Source organism: Periplaneta americana, chromosome 17 (assembly GCF_040183065.1).
Source record: "Periplaneta americana isolate PAMFEO1 chromosome 17, P.americana_PAMFEO1_priV1, whole genome shotgun sequence".
Lineage (NCBI taxonomy): Eukaryota > Metazoa > Arthropoda > Insecta > Blattodea > Blattidae > Periplaneta > Periplaneta americana.
This window is the reverse complement of record NC_091133.1, coordinates 62779281-62801056: the sequence shown is the minus strand read 5'-3', so window position 1 is coordinate 62801056 and position 21776 is coordinate 62779281. Positions and strand designations below refer to the sequence as shown.

Sequence of the window (21776 nt, the reverse complement as noted above, 5' to 3'; positions counted from 1 at the left end):
AGGTATGACTGCATGTCACTACTTTGCTGTATGATTCTGTAAGTACTGTGAGCAATCTGAAAACAACACAGAAGAGAATACAGTCAAAAGTTACGAAGCTCGAAACAGAGGCTAAAAAGTGTCAAGTAGAGGCTCGAATCAGAAGAACAACACACGATACAAGCCCTTGCCTGTTCCCCCACCTCCGTCCAACACTCCGCTATCAGTCAACCTGTATCTCCTCTATCGGTACCTGAACTTCGAAGTCTACTCATAAGTGCCTCAACGCTGATCTGAAACGACTTAGACTGGCAATATCCAAGTAGTTTAGCCACCGTTTTGAGGGCTATTCTTCTAACTATTTTGGATCATATTATAACTATGGTCGAAACATGGATCAAGCATTATGATTCACAAACAAAATAACAATGAAAAATGGAAACACTCTGCATCACCTCCCCAAAAACTTTCTTGTTTAAAAATCGAGAAGAAAGGTCCTAACAATCATATTTTTGGACAAAGACGGAATAATTAAGACACACCACTTAGAAAAAAATTAAAAAATGATGGGAACGAAACATTCTTCATTGCTTCAGTAAAAAAAAAAAAACTGTCGTAGATGTAACATTACCCAAGTTCTGCTGTTCTTGCAAGACAATGCATCCGCTCACCCTGATTTCGTTATTCTCTGTCATCTGACCGAGCATTCCGCATATTCGCCAGATTTAGCATCTTGAGAATATTACATACTTCTGAAACTAAAAATAACTATTGAAATTAAATAAATTTTCCATCGAATGAAGCAGTAACCAGCAGACAGCGGATTTTCGGTCCCTACACAGCGACAAGACGTCACATCCCTTGGCTTACGGAGGGAGCGTAGCAATAAGATCAATGACCTCCCTGGGACTGACGTACACCTAACTTCAATATCGGGACAGAAAATCCGCTGTCTGGTAATAAGTAGGCTACCCTGAAAGAGTGGTTTGCAGATCAAAGAAAGAAACTAGTCGTACACTACAATGAGATGGATAGTTAATACATTTCAGCGCTTCCGGTGCATTGATGTTCGTAAATAGTGTTCCAAAAAGTTACTTCGATATGCAGCATCTATGAGTATTCCAAATGAAACAGAATGAGTGATTAATACTTACTTACTTGCTTTTAAGGAACCCGGAGGTTCATTGCCGCCCTCACATAAGCCCGCCATTGGTCCCTATCCTGAGCAAGATTAATCCAATCTCTACCATCATATCCCACCTTCCTCAAATCCATTTTAAATGAGTGATTAATACATCTTCATAATCATAAACAACAATAAAGATGACTTTGTATTGGTCTTGCTGATGTCTACATTCTTTAGCATTAGGGCGTTGCAGATAAAGAGTCTTATTACGCTGTTATTACAATCACTGCATAAGAGTAGCCTATAAACGATATTATTATCTTTTAACTTCCAGATAACATATATCACGCACCACTCCAACTCATACTGTCAGCAGTCACCGATAGATGAAAACTAGCAATGTTGCCATTACTTTTCAAATGAACTTATGTTATATAGAAACTTCATGCATTTTCTATACATGAACATCAAACTTTTCACATTATATGTACGACAATAAATTTTTATGCACAGGTGTAGACAATAGACTGACAACGTAATTTTGTTTGCGCTGCTCGTGACATCAAATAAAATGGAAAATTATTATCCTTCACCCAGGAGGAATTTGAACATACGATTCGTGGTCACTCATTAACGTACTATGGCAAATTACGTGTTATCTTGTAACTTTCAACAAGCAGACATTCGATTTAAGCTAGTAGTCAAATACAAACATCCTTATCGTAACACATGGACTAAGAAGTAGCTACTTGGAAAATTCACTAAGTCATCAATCATAATTATACTGTTGCAACATAAACGTCTGAGAATTGATAACATAAAAAATAAACATCTTAGTTACTAGATAAAACTCTATAAATAAGTTCAGAAAAAAGTATAAAAGAGAGCGAGGTCTTCACATGCCAAGCGATCACCATGGACATCTTATCGTGGATTTTACTCTGCGCTACACTCGTCGTGGGTCTTCTTGGAGCACTGTATTTGTATTTTTCAGTAAAATACAAGTACTGGAAGAATAAAGGAGTGCCTCACCTAGAACCAACTTTTCCAGCAGGAAATGTATCCGATGTTGTATATTCTCGCAAGACAATTGGAGAGGTATACGTTGAATTCTACAGAAAATTTAAAGGTCAGAGATATGCTGGTGTATATCAGTTCCATGCTCCGTTGTTATTAGTTTTAGATCCTGAATTAATCAAGAATGTATTAGTGAAAGATTTCGAGCATTTCCACGATCGTGGATTTAAATTCGACGAAAATATTGAGCCCTTAGGTGCAAACCTGTTTCAGCACAGTGGAGCAAGGTGGAAAGATCTCAGAGCTACATTGTCGCCTATTTTTACGTCTGGGAAGATGAAGATGATGATCCAGACTATGATAGACTGCGGAAAAGAGCTAGAGAAGTATCTAGAACAGCCTGCCAGGAAACAAGAAATTGTAGAAGTGAAGGATATTCTTGCGAGGTTTACCACAGACATTATAGCATCTGTTGTGTTTGGGATCCAGTGTAATTGTCTCAAAGATCCCAAAGCTGAATTCAGACAGTGGGAAAGGAAATTACTTGAACCCAGTTTCAATATGAAGATTAGAGATTTACTTTACCTTATAGTGCCAGATTTAGCAATATTATTGCATATACCTAATATTCCTACATATATTTCAAATTTCTTCATTAAAATTGTGAAAGAAACAGTTGATTACCGTAAGAAAAGTAACATAAAACGCAATGACTTCATGCAGCTATTAATAGAGCTTATGAATAACAATACTATTGATAAAGAAGAAAAACGAGTGTTCAAAGGAGGTAAGTTCCAGTCTTTTAATTGAAATTAAAATACGGTAGCTTAACGATGCGATTAGTACAAAAATGTCCATAAGCTTGTATATATATTATTTTAATTTACGATTTAGGCTCAGACATTGCTCTAGCTTCATATAACCATTTTTCAATATCTATTATAACCTCTCTCCTACAGAAAGTTTTCAATTTCAGCTCCTTCTTGACTTCATATATCGGATGGTTTTTGTGCAGTCCTTAACAGGTCATAGGAATTCCATTTCTTTGATTTGTATTTTATAAATGCTTCTTTTGATAAAGAACCCAAGACTGACTGTCAAATAGCAGTAAAGGAACTACAATTTACTTTGAAAGGTATGAGTTTTAATGTTATGTATTCTTTTAGAATTTTTCTGTACAGCTTGGAATATATTAAATCAGAATTCCTTCGTTGACATAAAGAACCAAAAATTCAGGTGATCATCGGACATCCATTCTGGTTCAATCTTAACAATGAAAGTCTATTCGATTTATTGTAAGCTTACAAGCTATGGTTCCGCTATTGCGTTCATCGCCGATCAATTAGCAATGATCTAATTAGCAGTGAGCTAATTGATAATCGCGAGCGAACATCAGCTGAGCTGTTTCCTTTAGGGCATAGGCGGGCAAAATGTATTTTGCAAAAGAAAAAAAAACTGTGATCGCCGTGAAATTAGGCTATCTCCCCTTCCCAACTAACCGTAGATATCTGTTCTCCCCACCTTGTCATATTGTTGTCATGCAGGCTGCATCAATTGCTCCTTACATTTTTCCCTCAGCTCCTTTACAGCGAACATCATTGTCTTTTCTATCGAAAGTATTATGTCACCGGAAAATTATATAGTGCTAAGTTTGGAGGCATTAATTCTGCTGAAGCATTTAGCGTCGGAGACAAGTTTGGGGCTTATTTTTCTAGTAGAGAAGCAAGAGCTAAATGGTTACAGTGAGATACATTGCTGTAGGTTATTTATGTCATTTTAAACAGAGACGGATATTTAAATTATTAGTGAAGTGAGCGATCTGTGTCAACAAAATTAATTACGTGATTAGTTATAATTTACAGTTGTTACAATATCTAAGCTATTCAAATTAAAACTAGTTCTAAGACACAGTTCATTAGGATTTTAAAATAATCTTAAGTTAATTGATTAAGCCTGCATTTACCGTCGTTATTAAAGATTGGAACTTCGGGGAATCCCCTAAACACCTTATATATACACATATTAGGATATATACATACATACCAACACTAAATTCAGTTTTTAATAGAAACATTCTTTTTTAAAGGCACTAGGTTATCATATTTAGTACTTAAGGGTAGATGGTGCGACATCATAGTTATAAATGCTCACGCCCCTACAGAAGAGAAAGACGACTATATAAAGGATAGCTTCTATGAGGAATTGGAACATACTTTTGATCAGTTCCCTAGATATCATATGAAAATTTTATTGGGGGATTTCAACGCTAAAGTAGGACGGGAGGATATTTTTAGACCAACTATTGGAAAAGAGAGCCTACACGCAATTAGTAGTGACAATGGAGTTAGATTAGTCAACTTTGCCACATCGAAAAATTTAATTGTCAAAAGTACAACATTCCCCCATAAGGATATACATAAATATACTTGGACTTCTCCAGATGGATTGACACACAACCAAATAGATCACGTCTTGATAGATAAACGGAGACATACTAGTATAGTAGATATTCGAACTTTCAGAGGTGCAGACTGTAATTCTGACCATTATTTGGTGATTGGAGAATTAAGAGAAAGATTATCAGTAGCCAAGCGAGTAGAGCAACAAGTTAATATTACTAAATTCAATATTTTGAAATTAAAGGACGAGGAAGCTAAGCAAAATTATCAGGTCGAAATTTCGAATAGGTTTGCCACTTTAGAAAGTTCCGACGAAGTTGAGAAAGAATTAGATGTTAATAGCGTGTGGGAAAATATCAGAGATAGTATCAAAATTGCAGCTGAGCAGAGCATAGGTTATTATGAAACTAAGAAAAAGAAACCGTGGTTTGATGAACATTGTTGCATGGTAGTAGAAAGAAGGAAACAGGCAAAATTGAAATTCTTACAGGATCCAGTTGAGGAGAATAGAGATAATTATTTCAATGAAAGACGGGAAGCAAGTCGTACACTTAGGAATAAAAAGAGAGGTTACTTGAAGGAAAAACTGAATGAGGTAGAAACAAATAGTAAGAATAAAAACATTCGAGATTTATATAAGGGTATAAAGGAATTTAAGAACGGATATCAGTCAAGGGTAAACGTGATCAAGGATGAGAATGGTGACTTGCTTGCAGACTCTTCATCAATCCTAAACAGATGGAAAAACTATTTTGCGCAACTACTAAATGTACATAGGCCAAATAGAAATGATCGGGACGATATTGAAATACAAACTGCTGAGCCATTTATACCCGAACCCACGATTTCAGAAGTCGAAATTGCGATAGAAAATCTGAAAAAGTACAAGTCTCCAGGTATCGATCAAATTCCAGCAGAATTAATACAAGAGGGTGGAAGTGCATTATATAGCGAAATTTATAAACTTGTACTTGCTATTTGGGAAAAGGAAATTGTACCAGAACAATGGAAGGAGTCCATAATTGTACCTATTTTTAAAAAGGGGGACAAAACGAACTGTGGTAACTTTCGAGGAATATCACTTTTGTTGACGTCGTACAAAATTTTGTCCAATATTCTTTTGAGGAGATTAACTCCGTACGTAGATGAAATTATTGGGGATCATCAGTGCGGTTTTCGGCGTAATAGATCTACTATTGATCAGATTTTTTGTATTCGGCAGATAATGGAGAAAAAATGGGAGTATAAGGGTACAGTACATCAGTTATTCATAGATTTCAAAAAGGCATATGACTCGGTTAAGAGGGAAGTATTATATGATATTCTTATTGAATTTGGTATTCCCAAGAAACTAGTTCGATTAATTAAAATGTGTCTCAGTGAAACATACAGCAGAGTCCGTATAGGTCAGTTTCTATCTGATCCTTTTCCAATTCACTGCGGGCTAAAGCAGGGAGATGCACTATCACCTTTACTTTTTAACTTCGCTTTAGAATATGCCATTAGGAAAGTTCAGGATAACAGGCAGGGTTTGGAATTGAACGGGCTACATCAGCTTCTTGTCTATGCAGATGACGTGAATATGTTAGGAGAAAATACACAAACGGTTAGGGAAAACACGGAAATTTTACTTGAAGCAAGTAAAGCGATCGGTTTGGAAGTAAATCCCGAAAAGACAAAGTATATGATTATGTCTCGTGACGGGAATATTGTACGAAATGGAAATATAAATATTGGAGATTTATCCTTCGAAGAGGTGGAAAAATTCAAATATCTTGGAGCAACAGTAACAAATGTAAATGACACTCGGGAGGAAATTAAACGCAGAATAAATATGGGAAATGCCTGTTATTATTCGGTTGAGAAGCTCTTATCATCCAGTCTGCTGTCCAAAAATCTGAAAGTTAGAATTTATAAAACAGTTATATTACCGGTTGTTCTATATGGCTGTGAAACTTGGACTCTCACTCTGAGAGAGGAACATAGGTTAAGGGTGTTTGAGAATAAGGTGCTTAGGAAAATATTTGGGGCTAAGCGGGATGAAGTTACAGGAGAATGGAGAAAGTTACACAACACAGAACTGCACGCATTGTATTCTTCACCTGACATAATTAGGAACTTGAAATCCAGACGTTTGAGATGGGCAGGGCATGTAGCACGTATGGGCGAATCCAGAAATGCATATAGAGTGTTAGTTGGGAGACCGGAGGGAAAAAGACCTTTAGGGAGGCCGAGACGTAGATGGGAGGATAATATTAAAATGGATTTGAGGGAGGTGGGGTATGATGATAGAGACTGGATTAATCTTGCACAGGATAGGGACCGCTGGAGGGCTTATGTGAGGGCGGCAATGAACCTTCGGGTTCCTTAAAAGCCATTTGTAAGTAAGTAAGTAAGTAACTGTCTTAATTGAATGGCTGCCTAGAATAACGTTGTATGTCAGTTTTCATAGTTTGTGAGGAAATTAAAACTATGTTTATTCCATATTAACATTGTTAAATATTACAAAATATGACAGTGTGAGGTCTGTATTAATACTTCAGTAAGTATTCACACCATTTATATAATATTGTATTACCTTCATCTTCCAAATAACACAACTTTTCAAACATTTACAGTAGAAAAACGTTGTATGTCAGTCCAGAAGAACAAATTTGCAAAGAAAAGAAAACTTAAATACTGTCCATATTTCCTGGTAAATTCTTTATGGTTGTTACATTTGAGTACATTTAATAATAATAATAATAATAATAATAATAATAATAATAATAATAATGACAAAATTATATCATAAATTGAAACAAATTACACAACTTAGATTATATGTTTAGGCATACAATGTCAATATTACACACACAAGAATCCTTTTTTTCTTTATTCTGTTATTAGGCCACGGTAGAATTCAGAATAACCATGATCAAGAGGAAGAAAACTTGACATTTCAATCAGATCTTCCCCCCCCCCTTTTGTGATTGGAATAGGGCCATGATAAAAACAAGATAAGTTATTTTGTGAAATATGATTTACCATCTTATTTTTTGCACGCTTCCTTTTTGTTTTTTTAGAGAATAGACGTCCATGATAACAATATATCATGGAAATTCCACATTTTCAGAGACATAGGATCGTCAGAACTGAACTGAAACCAGGCAGTTGTTATCTTGAGGTCTGGATCTTCTTTATTGTTTGCTATGCTAGCCCTATATCCCTAAAGTATTCTTGTTGCATATGAACAACCTCAAATGGTTTGCTTGGCCTTGCATTGGCAATAACCTCTACCGATGTGACACGCTAAAAGTATGATTGCCCGCCAATTTATTTGAGTTACAACGTTATTCAGCTCAGCAACACAATCAAAATACTACAGCTCTCGAAGTTATAGCCGGCCCGGATGGCTCAAGCGGTAGGGGCACGGCATGTCCCTATCGCTTGGTCCGAAGGGTTGTGGGTTCGAGTCCCGCCTTGGGCATGGGTGTTGTGTTTGTATTAGTATAAGTAAAACAAATTAAAAACGAAAACAGAAAACAAAATAGATAACTTTGGTAAACGGCCTCTGGCCGGTCTAAATTAAAAAAAAAAAAATTAAAAAAAAAGTAGTGTGAATATCAGCAAGATGATGGCAGCACATGATGCAAGATGTGCGATATAACATTTTTCAGTCGAAAACTCAGTTTGGTCAAAAACGGACTTACGTTATTATAGGCAGCCATTCAACTTATTGTTTCCATAATATATTGGACTATGCATAGAATTAGCTTGTTGAAATACAGATACTTTATCAATCTTGCCCATAATTTCACCTACTTCCACAACATTTCCTTTTTATGGGTAAGCTATTTCTTTATTTTTGAAACTCATATTGTACAGGCCAGGATGACTGAAAACATATTCATTGAAGTTGCACAATTTGTTTGCGAGAAATTGCTGAATACACGATGTTTTTCAGCTATATTTGTGATATAGTCATTCGTTTGTTTTCTAAATGAACGACGATCATCGCTGTCAATCTGAAGCAAAGTCAATCCAGAGGGATCAACGCCTGCGCAGGTTGCTGCAGGTTGCGGCGTTGTTCGCTCGGCGATGATCGCCATAGTGCAGCCACAGTCTAGTATATACAGTACAATCACGAAGCTTGAGTTATGAGGGTACTAGGAACAATAGTAGGCGAATCCAGAAATGCATATAGTGTGTTAGTTGGGAGGCCGGAGGGAAAAAGACCTTTGGGGAGGCCGAGACGTAGATGGGAAGGTAATATTAAAATGGATTTGAGGGAAGTGGGATATGATGATAGAGATTGGATTAATCTTGCTCAGGATAGGGACCAATGCCGGGCTTTTGTGAGAGCGGCAATGAACCTTCGGGCTCCTTAAAAGCCAGTATGTAAGTGAGTAAGTACTAGGAACAATAGACTGTGCAGGTATTACTTCGCATTGTCTGTAATGAGGCGATAATAGCGATCCTAGTGATTAGCAACTATCTATGGATGCATATTTACTACGTACTGAGCTTCGTGACTGTATATACTAGACTGTGTGGAACCATAGCTTAAAGACCAGGTTTACCTGAGTCTTGGAGGGCCGAATCAGGGGGTATGTTACATAAAAAAATTTCTACTTTATCAATAGCGACACAAAACTAAATAAAACGCGGAAAGAAAACATATAACAAGGAATAAACCTAAAAGAAATTCATTGAGTTTGATGATGATGATGATGATGATGATGATGATGATGATGATGATGATGATGATGATGATGACCGTGGTCGTCTTGACCACGGTAACGATGACAAGGGTGTAATATATTGTATTTTTTTGTTACTAACAGGAGATGTCACGATAACAATGACAGATGTGGCAGCACAGTCTGTTACCTTCCTCCTTGCCGGTTTCGAAACCTCAGCGACAACAATGAGCTTCTGTCTATACGAGCTGGCACTTAATCCAGACATACAAGACCGTTTGAGGGAAGATATCGATACTGTGCTAGAGAAACATGATGGTAACATCACTTACGAAGCAATACAGGAAATGAGTTACTTGGATAATGTGGTATCAGGTGAGAGAAAAAAATGAATTCTTTTAGTTCCATATGCAGATATATTTAACAAGCTGATTATATTATGTCGCTAAATTAATTGTCGAAAGGTGACTTCGAAAAATGAAATGGACAAAGCAGATGAAGTTACGAAGCATCTTTTAATGAGAACGACGATAACTTATCATATATAAGAACTCTTGACGCGTATCTCAACGCTTGCAATGAGTGGTGTAGAAAGTTTCGTAAGTATGATAACATCAACATTCAAACACAATATTATATGAACACCAAATAGCTGAGTACTACGCGTTCAATGTTACATGACCTGTGAGCCACAGTCTAGTATATACAGTCGCGAAGCTCAATAGTCAATACATAGTAAATATGCATCCATAGATAGTTGCTAACCACTAGGATCGCTACTATCGCCTCATTACAGACAATGCGAAATAGTACTTGCACAGTCTATTGTTCCTAGCACCCCAGATCACATATAGATTGGTCATACCTATGTTAAAATCGGTTGCATTTTGAAGAGAACAACCGCCAGGATCGCCACCTGTCCGCCGTAAACGAACACGAGATGGCAGTACAGTCGCTAATGTAATTCAAATGGGAGTTATGACGTGACTCCTTATGTAACAACTAGATGGTAGCATAGTAAACCTGACAAAAGTTGTTACCGTCAAAGTCTATAATGCAGAGCAATCTGAGTATATATGATCTAGGCTAGCACCCTCTTAAACTCAAGCTTCGTGGCTGTATATACTAGACTGTCTGAGCTCTGATGTCGCTACTGTCGTATGACATCATAGGCGATCTTGGAGCGCGGAGCATTAAGGCCCTAACTATTTAGGATCATATTATAACTATGGTCGAAACATGGATCAATCATTATGATTCACAAAAAAAATAACAATGAAAAATGGAAACACTCTGCTTCACCTCGCCCAAAAAATTTCTTGTTCAAAAATCGGCAAGAAAGGTCCTCACATTAATTTTTTGAACAAAGACGGAATAATTAAGACACATGGGATAAGGAAAGCTGTGAAGTAATTTCTAAACAATAGTCATGAGAGAAATATAAATACTGTAATAAATTATTTGTAATGATTAACTTGGGTTGGAAATATTGTGAAATAGGTTTCAGCTTAAAATTTAATATCCATGTGGATTGAGTGGGCACTACGCCAGTGAAGTCAATGTGGTCGTATCGTCCCTATTACCCTTCCGTTGTAAATTGACCGGTGTCGATTCCACGAACTAGTAGAGTGCTTCATATCCTTCTACTAATGCTTTGATCCCCTTAAATTACGAGTAAAAAGCGATGGAGACGAATTATTCTTCATTAACTAAGCTTCAGAAAAAAACTGTCGTAGGCCTAACATTTCCCCAAGTTCTGCTATCCTTGCAAGACGATGCAGCCGCTCACCCTGATTTCGTTACTTGTTCTCTTTGACCTGACTGATCATTCCCCACATTCGCCAGATTTAGCATCTTGAGACTATTATATACTTCCGAAACTAAATATAACTAGGTATTGAAATGAAAGAAATTTTCCATCAAATGAAGCAGTAATAGCAGACAGCGGATTTTCGATCCCTACACAGAGACAAGACGTGCGAGTTTACTTGATGCTTTCCCCTTTGTAATGCGACAACGTATTTTTTAACAATCAAGTCTTTAAAATTGAAAATTAAAGAGTTCATTTGTTTGTTTTTAACCCATAACTAGGTAGAATATGATCCCTTCCCATTTTTGTTTATATCAGGAAAACAAGACTAAGTTGCGGCTGGTATAATAATAATAATAATAATAATAATAATAATAATAATAATTTATTTATACTGGCAGAGTTATGGCCATAGGGCCTTCTCTTACACTCTCCAGGTCACAAAATATACAAGCAGTGAAAAATTAACAAAAATTAAAGAACAGAATACTAACATATTACAAAAAAAATAATAATAGCATAACAAAATCGACACTAAACAACATGAAAATAATACCATAATAGAAAAAAAGAAAGTAAAATATGTTGGAATATAATAAAAAGCAACTCATTTAGTACAGATAGTTAATATGGAAAACGTAAGGAAGAATATAACAAAATGGAATGTAATAAAACAATAATAAAAAAGAAGAAAAGAAATACGAAAATTAAATAAAATCCACAATAAAAAAGGTACGATAATAAATTCATCTGGTGATCAAGAGAACGAAAAGGGGAAAGGAAGAAAAAGAAATATATATTTTTTTTACAGAACTATCGCAGAGAAAAGGGCTGGTAATTGAAAGAAATCTGAATTGAAAAAGTGCAATTTTACTTTATTTTTGAAACTAGACAGTCTCTGACATGTCGTGGTAGAGAGTTCCAGAGATTAGCTGATGTTATAATAATATATTTTAAGACTGTATCATCTTACATATTGTAATTTTTTAATCTACAGAAACTCTCAGGAAACACCCCACCGCACCCTTTCTCATCAGAGAGTGTACGAAGGAATACAAAATTCCAGACTCTGAAATCGTTGTGGATAGAGGAAGTCAAGTTGTAGTTCCAGTAATGGGTTTGCATTACGACCCAAAATATTTCCCCGATCCGACGAGATTCGATCCAGATCGCTTCACAGAAGAAGTTAAGAACACAAGACACCACTACTCTTATCTTCCATTTGGAGAAGGTCCTCGCATATGCATGGGTAAGTGTTTACGATAAACAGAGTAACAAGAACTGAAAAGCTTCATTTTGTTTCTTTTCATTTGTTTTTTGTTCAGTTACAGTGTTTTTTTCTTATCTTTCCTATTTTGCATTTATTTATTTCCTTTATTTATTTCTTTTCCTCCAGTCCCTTTTGTCTGCTTTCTTCTTTATTTTTGTATTCCACTTCTCTTCAACTTCTTTCATTGCCTCTATTCTTACTTGCTTACGTCCCTCATTCTTGTCCTATGCTCTCTTCCTCTCTTCCTTCCTTTCTATTTCCCTTTCTCTTGTACTTATGTATCCTCCATTTTCCTTGTAATATCCTTCTTGCTTGCATTTCGTTCCTTTTCTTCGTACCTTCTTTTTTAAATCTTTTTATTCTTTATTTTTCTCTCTTCCAATTCCTTTCTTTCTTCCTCTCTTTTTTCCTATTCTTTCAAGATTTTATTTAGTTCTTTATCTTCATTCAGCTATGCTGTTCACATACAAGATCATTCAAATACTAACGAAATGAAATGCTTGACATACTTACAAACTTATAAGGTTTTCATGTAGGCTTAGTTGTTAAGGGCCGTATTCATAGACATTTTTAGCGCGGGCTTCCGGTGGATGATCAGCGTTTTTCGTATTCATAAACCAGTGTTAGCGATAGGATATGATTTGAATTCTGTACTAGTGACCAGTGGATAGCCGGGGCTAGCTTAGTACGCTCGTAGCGCGTGCTGCGAAATGTCTATGAATACCACCCTAACTATTTAATGAATGGTTCATAATGGACATCAGAAGGTTGGGGCATAAGTCATGACAACTTACTTACTTAAAAATGACTTTTAAGGAACCGCAGGTTCATTGCCGCCCTCACATAAGCCCGCCATCGGTCCCTATCCTGTGCAAGGTTAATCCAGTCTCTACCATCATATCCCACCTCCCTCAAATCCATTTTAATATTATCCTCCCATCTACATCTTTTTCCTTCCGGTCTCCCAACTAACACTCTATATGCATTTCTGGATTCGCCCATACGTGCTACGTGCCCTGCCCATCTCAAGCGTCTGGATTTAATGTTCCTAATTATGTCAGGTGAAGAATATAATACGTGTAGTTCTGTGTTGTGTAACTTTCTCCATTCTAATTGTACATCATTTTTTTCAAAGTGAAGCGATGGTATCATGAGATGTATGGCATCCATAGCATGTGTTCACAACAGTAGAAGATAGTGTGGTGTATGTTATTGCATAGAGAGAAACTAATTCAGTTGTGAGTCGATTGCCAAGCCGTGAATTCATAGTAAGAGTAAGTGGTCGCATCACTACGGGAATGGCAGTGTGTTATGGTTACAGCACAGAGAGCGATGTTATGCGCAATGCGTGATGCTGATGTGACCCGATGTATTTTTAGGTTGGGTATGTGTGCTGTATCGTTTGTGGATATTTGAGCCTACCTTACTAGTACACATAACCTACCCCTTCATTTACGTATTTCAAAACCTCAAACTGCGTCCGCATTCTCACAATAAAAAGTTGCTACGGCTTATCCTCCATTCCGGTGTGTGTGCGTGTGTGTGCGCACGAGAGCGCGTGCGTGCGTGTGTAAAATCTAATACATGAGTGGTGGGAAAGTCGCGCAATCCTAAATTAAATCCTAATTCAATCAATCAGTCAATGAATCTTTATTGTCAAGAGCATGAACATAATGTAGGTATGCTATAGACATGTTCAGAATACAATTTAATACACAAAGTGTAAAATAAAATAATTAAATATAAGATAAAATCCAGTGAATGAAACAGAATGGTAAATACAAATAAAATAAATCAAACTAATTAAAAATATGTACATTACTATCAAGGTATTCCCTGATATTAATTATTTCTACTCATTTTCATGCTTATTTTTATTAGGTTATTTTACAACGTTTTATCAACATCTTAGGTTACTTAGCGTCTGAATGAGATGAAGGTTATAATGCCAGTGAAATGAGTCCGGGATCGAGCACCGAAAGTTACCCAGCATTTGCTCATATTGGGTTGAGGGAAAACCCCGGAAAAAACTTCAACCAGGTAACTTGCCCCGACCGGGAATCGAACCCGGGCCACCGCGTTTCGCGGCCAGACGCGCTAACCGTTACTCCACAGGTGTGAAGTATGTACCGTTATAAAATACTATTTGAGTTAGGCCTTTCAGCTAACTCCTAAACAGTTCCTCGACTATGATGATATCATAGCGATGAAGTTTAGAAATTAACATTGTTTTCGAATAAAATAAAAAGTACATTTAACTGAAAGAATATATTATAATGTGGTTTACCGATTGATTCGCACTTCAGAAAAGCGTGTTCATTGAAATATTTGAAAATTGCTGAACTATAGAATTTTACATTACGAAATACGAAATGCCTTAAATCCCATAAGGGCAACGGCCTCCTACAGGAGAGTGTAGGGTGAGCTGAAGGTCTACTACACTTGGGGAGCCAGTCCAAGAGAGCTTACACTATACACTTACAAACTAAATACATAAACAAATTATACTAACTTAACACGAAAAACAATACAGACTAAACACATAAATTATGCAAACTAAACATCCACACAAAAATATGCAAACTGAACACATAAATTATAATCCGAACACAACTGTTCACACTAAACACACGATAAAAGAAAAAGAAAAAAAAATGCACAAACTGAACACATACATAGTCTTAACTCACACACAAACTAAATACCAATTGCACACATAAATTGTACAGCCTAAACACCCTTACTATCTAAACTAAACGCACAAAAACGATACAATTGAACACAAAAATTATACTAACTAAATACATGAACTATACCAACTACACACGGAGTCAAACTATCCAAACTAAAACACACAAAACCATACAATTGAACACAAAAATTTTACTAACTAAATACATGAACTATATCAACTACACACGGAGTCAAACTATCCAAACTAAAACACACAAAACCATACAAGTGAACACAAAAATTATACTAACTAAATACATGAACTATACCAACTACACACGGAGTCAAACTATCCAAACTAAAACACACAAAACCATACTACTGAACACAAAAATTATACTAACTAAATACATGAACTGTACAAACTACGCACGGAGTCAAACTATCCAAACTAAAACACACAAAACCATACCACTGAACACAAAAATTATACTAACTAAATACATGAACTATACCAACTATACACGGAATCAATCTAATCAAACTGACACACACAAAAATAACTATATAAACAATACACAACTATACACAGTTTACATAGTGTTCATAATTTCTTCCAGTCTTTTCCATGCCTGCCTGTCCCTCGCTGTTCTCGTCCACTGCGCTCCAGTCTCTCTCCGGAACACGTCCGACCACCTTCTCCTTGGACGTCTTCTGCTTCTTTTCCCAATGCGTGGGTCCCACATGGTCGAGGCATACGTCCACCTGCTGCAGTCCATCCTACTCACGTGTCCGCCCCATTTCCATTTGAGACGTTGCGCCAGCCTCACTGCATCCTGCATACCGCTTCTTATTCGGATGTCGGTGTTCCTTATCCTGTCTTGCAGTCTCAGCTGGAGGACTTTTCTTTCCATTTTCCTCTGGCACACACGAAGCAGGTTTTTCTGTTGCTCTGTCAGAGACCAAACGTGGCATCCGTACAACATTACTGGGATTACGCAGGTTTCCAGAACTTCAAATTTAAGTTTGGTGCTGATGTTTTGGTTTTGCAGGATGAATTTCAAGCTCCAAAATTTTTTCCAAGCCAAACATATTCTTCTTCGTATCTCTTTCTCTCTCCTACAGGAGAGTGACACAATTTGTCCCAGGTATACATAGTCGTCGACGTATTCCAGCGTCATGTTGTTAATCGTTATAGGGGTGTTGTCTGCATTTGTCATTACTTTAGTTTTCTCCGGGATCATTTGGAGCCCAACTTCTGAGCTTTTCTCGCAGAGTTCAGTCAGCATTTGTTGTAGTTCCTGTCTTGATTTGGCGAAAAGTACAATATCATCCGCAAAGCGTAAATTTGATAGTCTCCTACCGTTGATGTTCAGCCCGTATCTCTTTTTGCCCCAGTCCATTTCTCTAAATAGTACTTCTAACAGACAGGTGAATAATTTTGGTGAAATGGAATCTCCTTGTTTCACTCCCCTCCCTAATTTAAGTGCTTCTCCTTCCACCTCTGTTCGGATTTTTGCGTAACTGTTGATGTAGATATTGCCCAATAGTCTTATAATTTTGTGTTCGACTCCCATTGTGTCTAGAGCTTCAAGAACTTTAGAATGCTCCACTGAGTCAAAGGCCTTGCTGTAATCTACAAATGCAATATATACTTTCATGTTGAACTCGTTGACTTTTTCTGTTATTTGATTCACTGTTTGGAGATGGTCGATGGTACTGAAACTCCGTCGGAATCCTGCTTGTTCTGGTGGTTGATTTTTGTCCAAAAGTTTTGTTACTCTACTTGTCAATATCTTCGTGAATACCTTATATAAGCTAGACATCAAACTGATAGGCCTGTAATTGTTCAGGTCATCTTTTGTTCCCTTCTTGTGCAGAAGTATTATTGTGCTTTTATACCACTGGCTGGGAAACTCTTCCGTTGCTAGTATGGTGTTGAATAATTATGTAGCTGCTTGGACTACTATTTCCTGGCCCCACTTCAGGCATTCGTTGAGTATTCCGTCTTCTCCTGTCGTCTTCCCATTCTTCAAGTGGCCTATGGCGTTTCTGACTTCGCTGATTAGAATGGGTGGAATTTCATCATCCCTTGCATACATGGTTTCGATGTCGCTCCTCAGCAATTGGGCGCCTGTATACAGAGTTCTGTAGAATTTCGTGGAGGCTTCTATTATACTTTTCCTCGAGGCTTGCCTGTCTCCATCGGTCCCCTTCACTCCTAACATCCAATGTTTGCCATCGCTCAAGTGGATCCTTAATTTCTTTACCGATCTGCATTCCTCCAAGATTAGCCTGGTCTTGTCTGTAGTATACTCTCTTAGATCCTTTCTTATTTCTCTCTTCGTTCTTTTGTTTAATTCTGCATATTCTGTTAACGAGTACTCTTGGGCTGCTTTCATTCTTCCTCGTTCTTCTATTAAGCTTATTGTATTTTCGCTTAGTTTATGTCTATTCTTTATCCCATTATTTCTGACTAGTGAATCGTTCGTAGCTTGTAGGATACTGTCTTCCATGGTGTTATAGAGAGTCTGAACTGTTGATTCTGCGATATGATATTGTTCAAGTTTCTGTTGTAATACTATCTTGTACTTCTCTATGTCGATGTTTTCTGCATTTGGTCTGTGTTTCGGTGTGAAATGGCGTTTCCTTCTGGGTAGTCTAATGTAAGCACGAAGGAGTCTATGGTCCGTACCGAACTTCAACCCGCTCAGCACTTGCACGTCTCGAATATCTCTGAGGCTATTGCTTAGGATGAAATCAATCTCGTTTCTCGTTTTCCCGTTCGGAGCCTGCCAGGTCCATTTGGAAGCTGCGCTTTTCCTATAGAATGAATTGCTTATCTTCATCTCGTGCTCCTGTGCGAATTGAATCAATCTTTCCCCTCTCCCATTCCTTTGTCCATAGCCATGAGGACCGATCGCTTCTTCTTCAACATGGTTCTTTGTGCCTATTTTGCTGTTAAAATCGCCAATGACTAATGTCCTTTGCGCTCTATAAGAGTTCACTGTTCAAGTTCCTCTTCTGTGCTAGCTTCTGTTGGTGCATACACTTGGATTATTGCAAACTTTTGTTTGTTCACTTTTAACGACAGGACCGCTATCCTTTCACTAACTCCTCTAATTTCTTCTATGCAGTTTTTAATCCTTTTATTTATTATAAATCCCACTCCCTTCTGCCCTTTTGTTTGACCAATGTAGCTGAAGACATTTGCATTTGATTTTTACATTATAAATTGTTATTATACACTAAAAACCATGAAGATTTTTACTATGCCAAGCATACTTATTCAGATTCTTTGAACAAAGAAAAACTGTTAAATACAAAATAGGTTAATCATAAGACAGGAGAGACTCCCAAATTCCTATGGACTGGAGATAACTATTTTCTTTTGAGGAAAAGAGTCAATGTCTGCTAGATACGTACTTAGAAACACTATCGCTTAAGAGACATCGAAAGTCACAACCTATCAACAACTGTGAGTAATTACACGTTTCTGAAAGCCTGTATTTCTTTGTTTCAGGAATGCGATTCGCTCTACTGCAGATCAAAGTGGGACTTATCTCAATTCTCTCTAAATACCAGTTCAGTGTCTGTGAGAAGACAGCTATCCCGTTGGTGTATGATCCCAAAACTTTTTTGCTTTTCATGAAAGGTGGAACATGGCTACAAGTTAAGAACAGATCAAAGTAGAGATGGGCATAAACAGCAACTTCCATGAACAAATATCAACACTCACAACATTAAGAATCGCTATTTTAAAATGTAGGCCTCATCCCTTAGAATAATGAATTACATACTATTCTACCTCAATATAAAATTATGGGCTGTAATGGTTCAATACACAAAGCTCGCAAACTCTAAGTATTAAAGACAGGTAATTTTGAACTTCCATACATAAACATGCGTCACTACAGATGACCGGGTAATACCAAAGACCAGGACATGGCATGAGGTCACTAGATCTCTTCATCTGCTCTCGGCTTGATAACTAATTTCAAGTTGTGGGTTTACTAGTAACGTCATCAGGAGTCCTTACACATGGACGATTTTGGACCCGCGAAGACTTTGAATCCATATTCTTTCACTCTTGGAAAGTTTGCATTTATTCATCCTTATTAGTGAACAAAAAATCTTTTAATATAAGAGATCAACGGCTTCAGTCCTTCATACGATGAAAGTTACACTCGGCATATTTTCATCTTAACCTCCTGAGTCCTGAGACAGTTTTTGTTTTATTTTTAAAGTTCAATATAAGGTGAATATTACTTATGTCCTAGCCACTATAGGAACTTGATAAAATACTTCAAAAATGCCTTGGATTTAAAGCATTGATTAGTGGAAATTGATGTGATCGCTGGGAGAGCTGTAAGCCCGCCCAACCCGCCCTAAATACGTACCTCACTTACATACGAAAATCATCGCGAGTGAATGAAGAATTCGGCCATAATGTAACAGTGGGTTTCAGTGTCGCCAACATAGTAATAATACTACACACCTAATCAAACCTAACCTAACTTCTCTCACCTTACCTGTCACATAATACACACCTAATCTGATTAACCTAACCTGTCACATAATACTACACATCTGTAGTAACATTCCTCACATTTAGTATAATTTCGTTTGTATGTATTACCATCCCTGCTCCTGGTGTAGGTAGCCATCTAGTAGAAGTGGATAGTAATTCCATGAAGAAAATATGGAGACTTTCATAATAATTATGTTTAATTCGTTCAGTCTATGTCTTGTGATATATTAAATGTGTTAATGTAGTAATCATTATATATACAGGGTTAGTTAAAAGTCCCGCACCACCTAAATAACTTTTGAAGCATATGGTTCAGTGACATGAAACTTAGTATGTGAGGATAACCATATACTAAGAACTCAATAATGGTATTACCGAGTTTTTTCTACTTCCGGTTTAACCGAAGTAACTCCAACTCTCTTATTTTAAATGGAACACCCAATATATATATTTTTTTTATTTTTGAATAGTGCTGATTAAGAGCTTTTCAAAAATTACCCACACTTGATACTTCTGTACAAACTCAGTGTTACTAAGTCAAGGAAACAGAGAAGTGTATCAATATTAAAATAATAAACGCACCACCTAAATAACTTTTGAAGCATACGGTTCAGTGATATGAAACTTGGTATGTGAGGATAACCATATGCTAAGAACTCAATAACGGTATTACCGACTTTTTCTACTTCCGGTTTAACTCCAACTCTCTTATTTTAAATGAAACACCCAATATGTGCTCATTAAGAGCTTTTCAATATTTCTGTACAAATTCAGTGTTGGTAAGTCAAGAAAACAGAAAAGTGTATCGAATATTAAAATAATAAAATACTCCTTCCTTAACAAAAACAAAACAAAGCTAGCTCACCTTCTAAATTGTGTTCAAATTGGTAGCCCTCAGCTGCTTTACAATGTGTCACTCGATCATAGAAACCATTTAAGGAATGATTTAACCAGGCTTTAGGAATATCTTGCACCACTTATATTTTTATTTAGCAACACTGAATTTGTACAGAAGTATCAACTGTGGGTAATTTTTGAAAAGCTCTTGCTGAGCTTTATTCAAAAATAAAAAATATATATATATATATTGGGTGTTCCATTTAAAATAAGAGAGTTGGAGTTACATCCGGTTAAATCGGAAGTAGCAAAAACTCGGTAATACCATTATTGAGTTCTTAGTATATGGTTATCCCCACATACCGGTACCAAGTTTCATGTCACTGAACCACATGCTTCAAAAGTTATTTAGGTGGTGCGGGACTTTTAACTAACCCTGTATAGTACAATAAGAATTGAAATGTGTTGTGGTTGTGATAAAAGTATTGAAAATTGGTTTACAGCGCCACATTGGTAGTGATAAAAGTGTGCAATATTCGTTCAGTGGCTGGTGGATATTCTATATTGACCCAATATAATTCTACAGTTCAAAATAAGTCACTACAATAGGGCAAAAAGCTAAAAAAATTCTGCAGGTTACACTTAGGGCACAAATTCAGGTATATTATATTATACTTCGGGTCTCTGCACATATATCTTACATAATATTTTTTACCATTAAAATATAACGTTTACTGTGTACTTACTTCGAAAGCATGTTCTACGGCGCTTTGGCGTTGAGTTGCTGGTCGCCATTTTTGTTTACAAATAGTTGAAACACGCATTGCAATGATTAAATCGATCTTCTTGTGCTTCCTGTAAGTTCCAAGAGATGTCAGGAGCTTGACAAGCACAGAAAAGAAGTAATCGATAACGATTCCACCTAGTGACAAATTTAAAACTAAATGCATTTATGAAGTATAATACCGGTATACTATACTCCAGGACCCAGGAGGTTAAAGGTCATCTTCTTTTCTGCCGGAAGTGGATCCGTGTACCTTGAAGTTATAGTCTAGTATGGTAACGACGCAATTACAACTTAAATGTAATTATTACGTATAATACAATTTCAAAGTAGTGCTTTATATCATTGTATTTTCATATCATCATTTTATTCTAGTCACTGTATAAATGTTACATTTGTATATACTTATTGTATGTTTTATAGATTAATTATAATATGATTTAATAAAAATAAAGTTTTCCCTTTACCTATGACGGGTCATTTAACGAATCTCATGGCGAGTCATCTTCTACAGAAATTCATATCAACTGTTTCACTTATTGAATGTTGCATATACTTACATTCCCCCAACAACTCTTATTGCTAGGTGTTACCAACCATTCCATCCTCACCAACTCAGGTTAATATTAAGAACTGAGTGCAAGTTCAGAGTGAAGTGGAGGACGGAG

General features: G+C 36.7%; 1 protein-coding gene across 3 annotated transcripts; it reads left to right on the top strand.

The window, feature by feature from the left end:
- Window positions 1-1995: 1995 nt before the first annotated feature.
- Window positions 1996-21574, top strand: LOC138692676 (probable cytochrome P450 6a14). Of its 3 annotated transcripts, XM_069815798.1 has the most exons (5): window positions 2107-2234; window positions 2396-2909; window positions 9348-9578; window positions 12011-12262; window positions 18480-21574. In XM_069815798.1, exons 1-5 carry the CDS (start codon window positions 2163-2165, stop codon window positions 18647-18649), a joined length of 1239 nt encoding a protein of 412 aa, XP_069671899.1. In that variant the 5' UTR covers window positions 2107-2162; the 3' UTR covers window positions 18650-21574. The 3 variants fall into 3 exon arrangements, with proteins under 3 accessions (XP_069671900.1, XP_069671898.1, XP_069671899.1); XM_069815799.1 differs by lacking the exon at window positions 2396-2909 and having other exon boundaries at window positions 1996-2234; XM_069815797.1 differs by having other exon boundaries at window positions 1996-2909.
- Window positions 21575-21776: the final 202 nt, after the last annotated feature.

What these genes read in the sequence shown, in the direction of transcription:
- LOC138692676 (XM_069815797.1), top strand. Translation starts at nt 2,021, where the DNA reads ATGGACATCTTATCGTGGATTTTACTCTGCGCTACACTCGTCGTGGGT. An exon ending in AAAACGAGTGTTCAAAGGAG is followed by an intron (nt 2,910 to 9,347) that starts GTAAGTTCCAGT and finishes TGTTACTAACAG; the next exon opens with GAGATGTCACGATAACAATG. An exon ending in AGGTCCTCGCATATGCATGG is followed by an intron (nt 12,263 to 18,479) that starts GTAAGTGTTTAC and finishes TCTTTGTTTCAG; the next exon opens with GAATGCGATTCGCTCTACTG.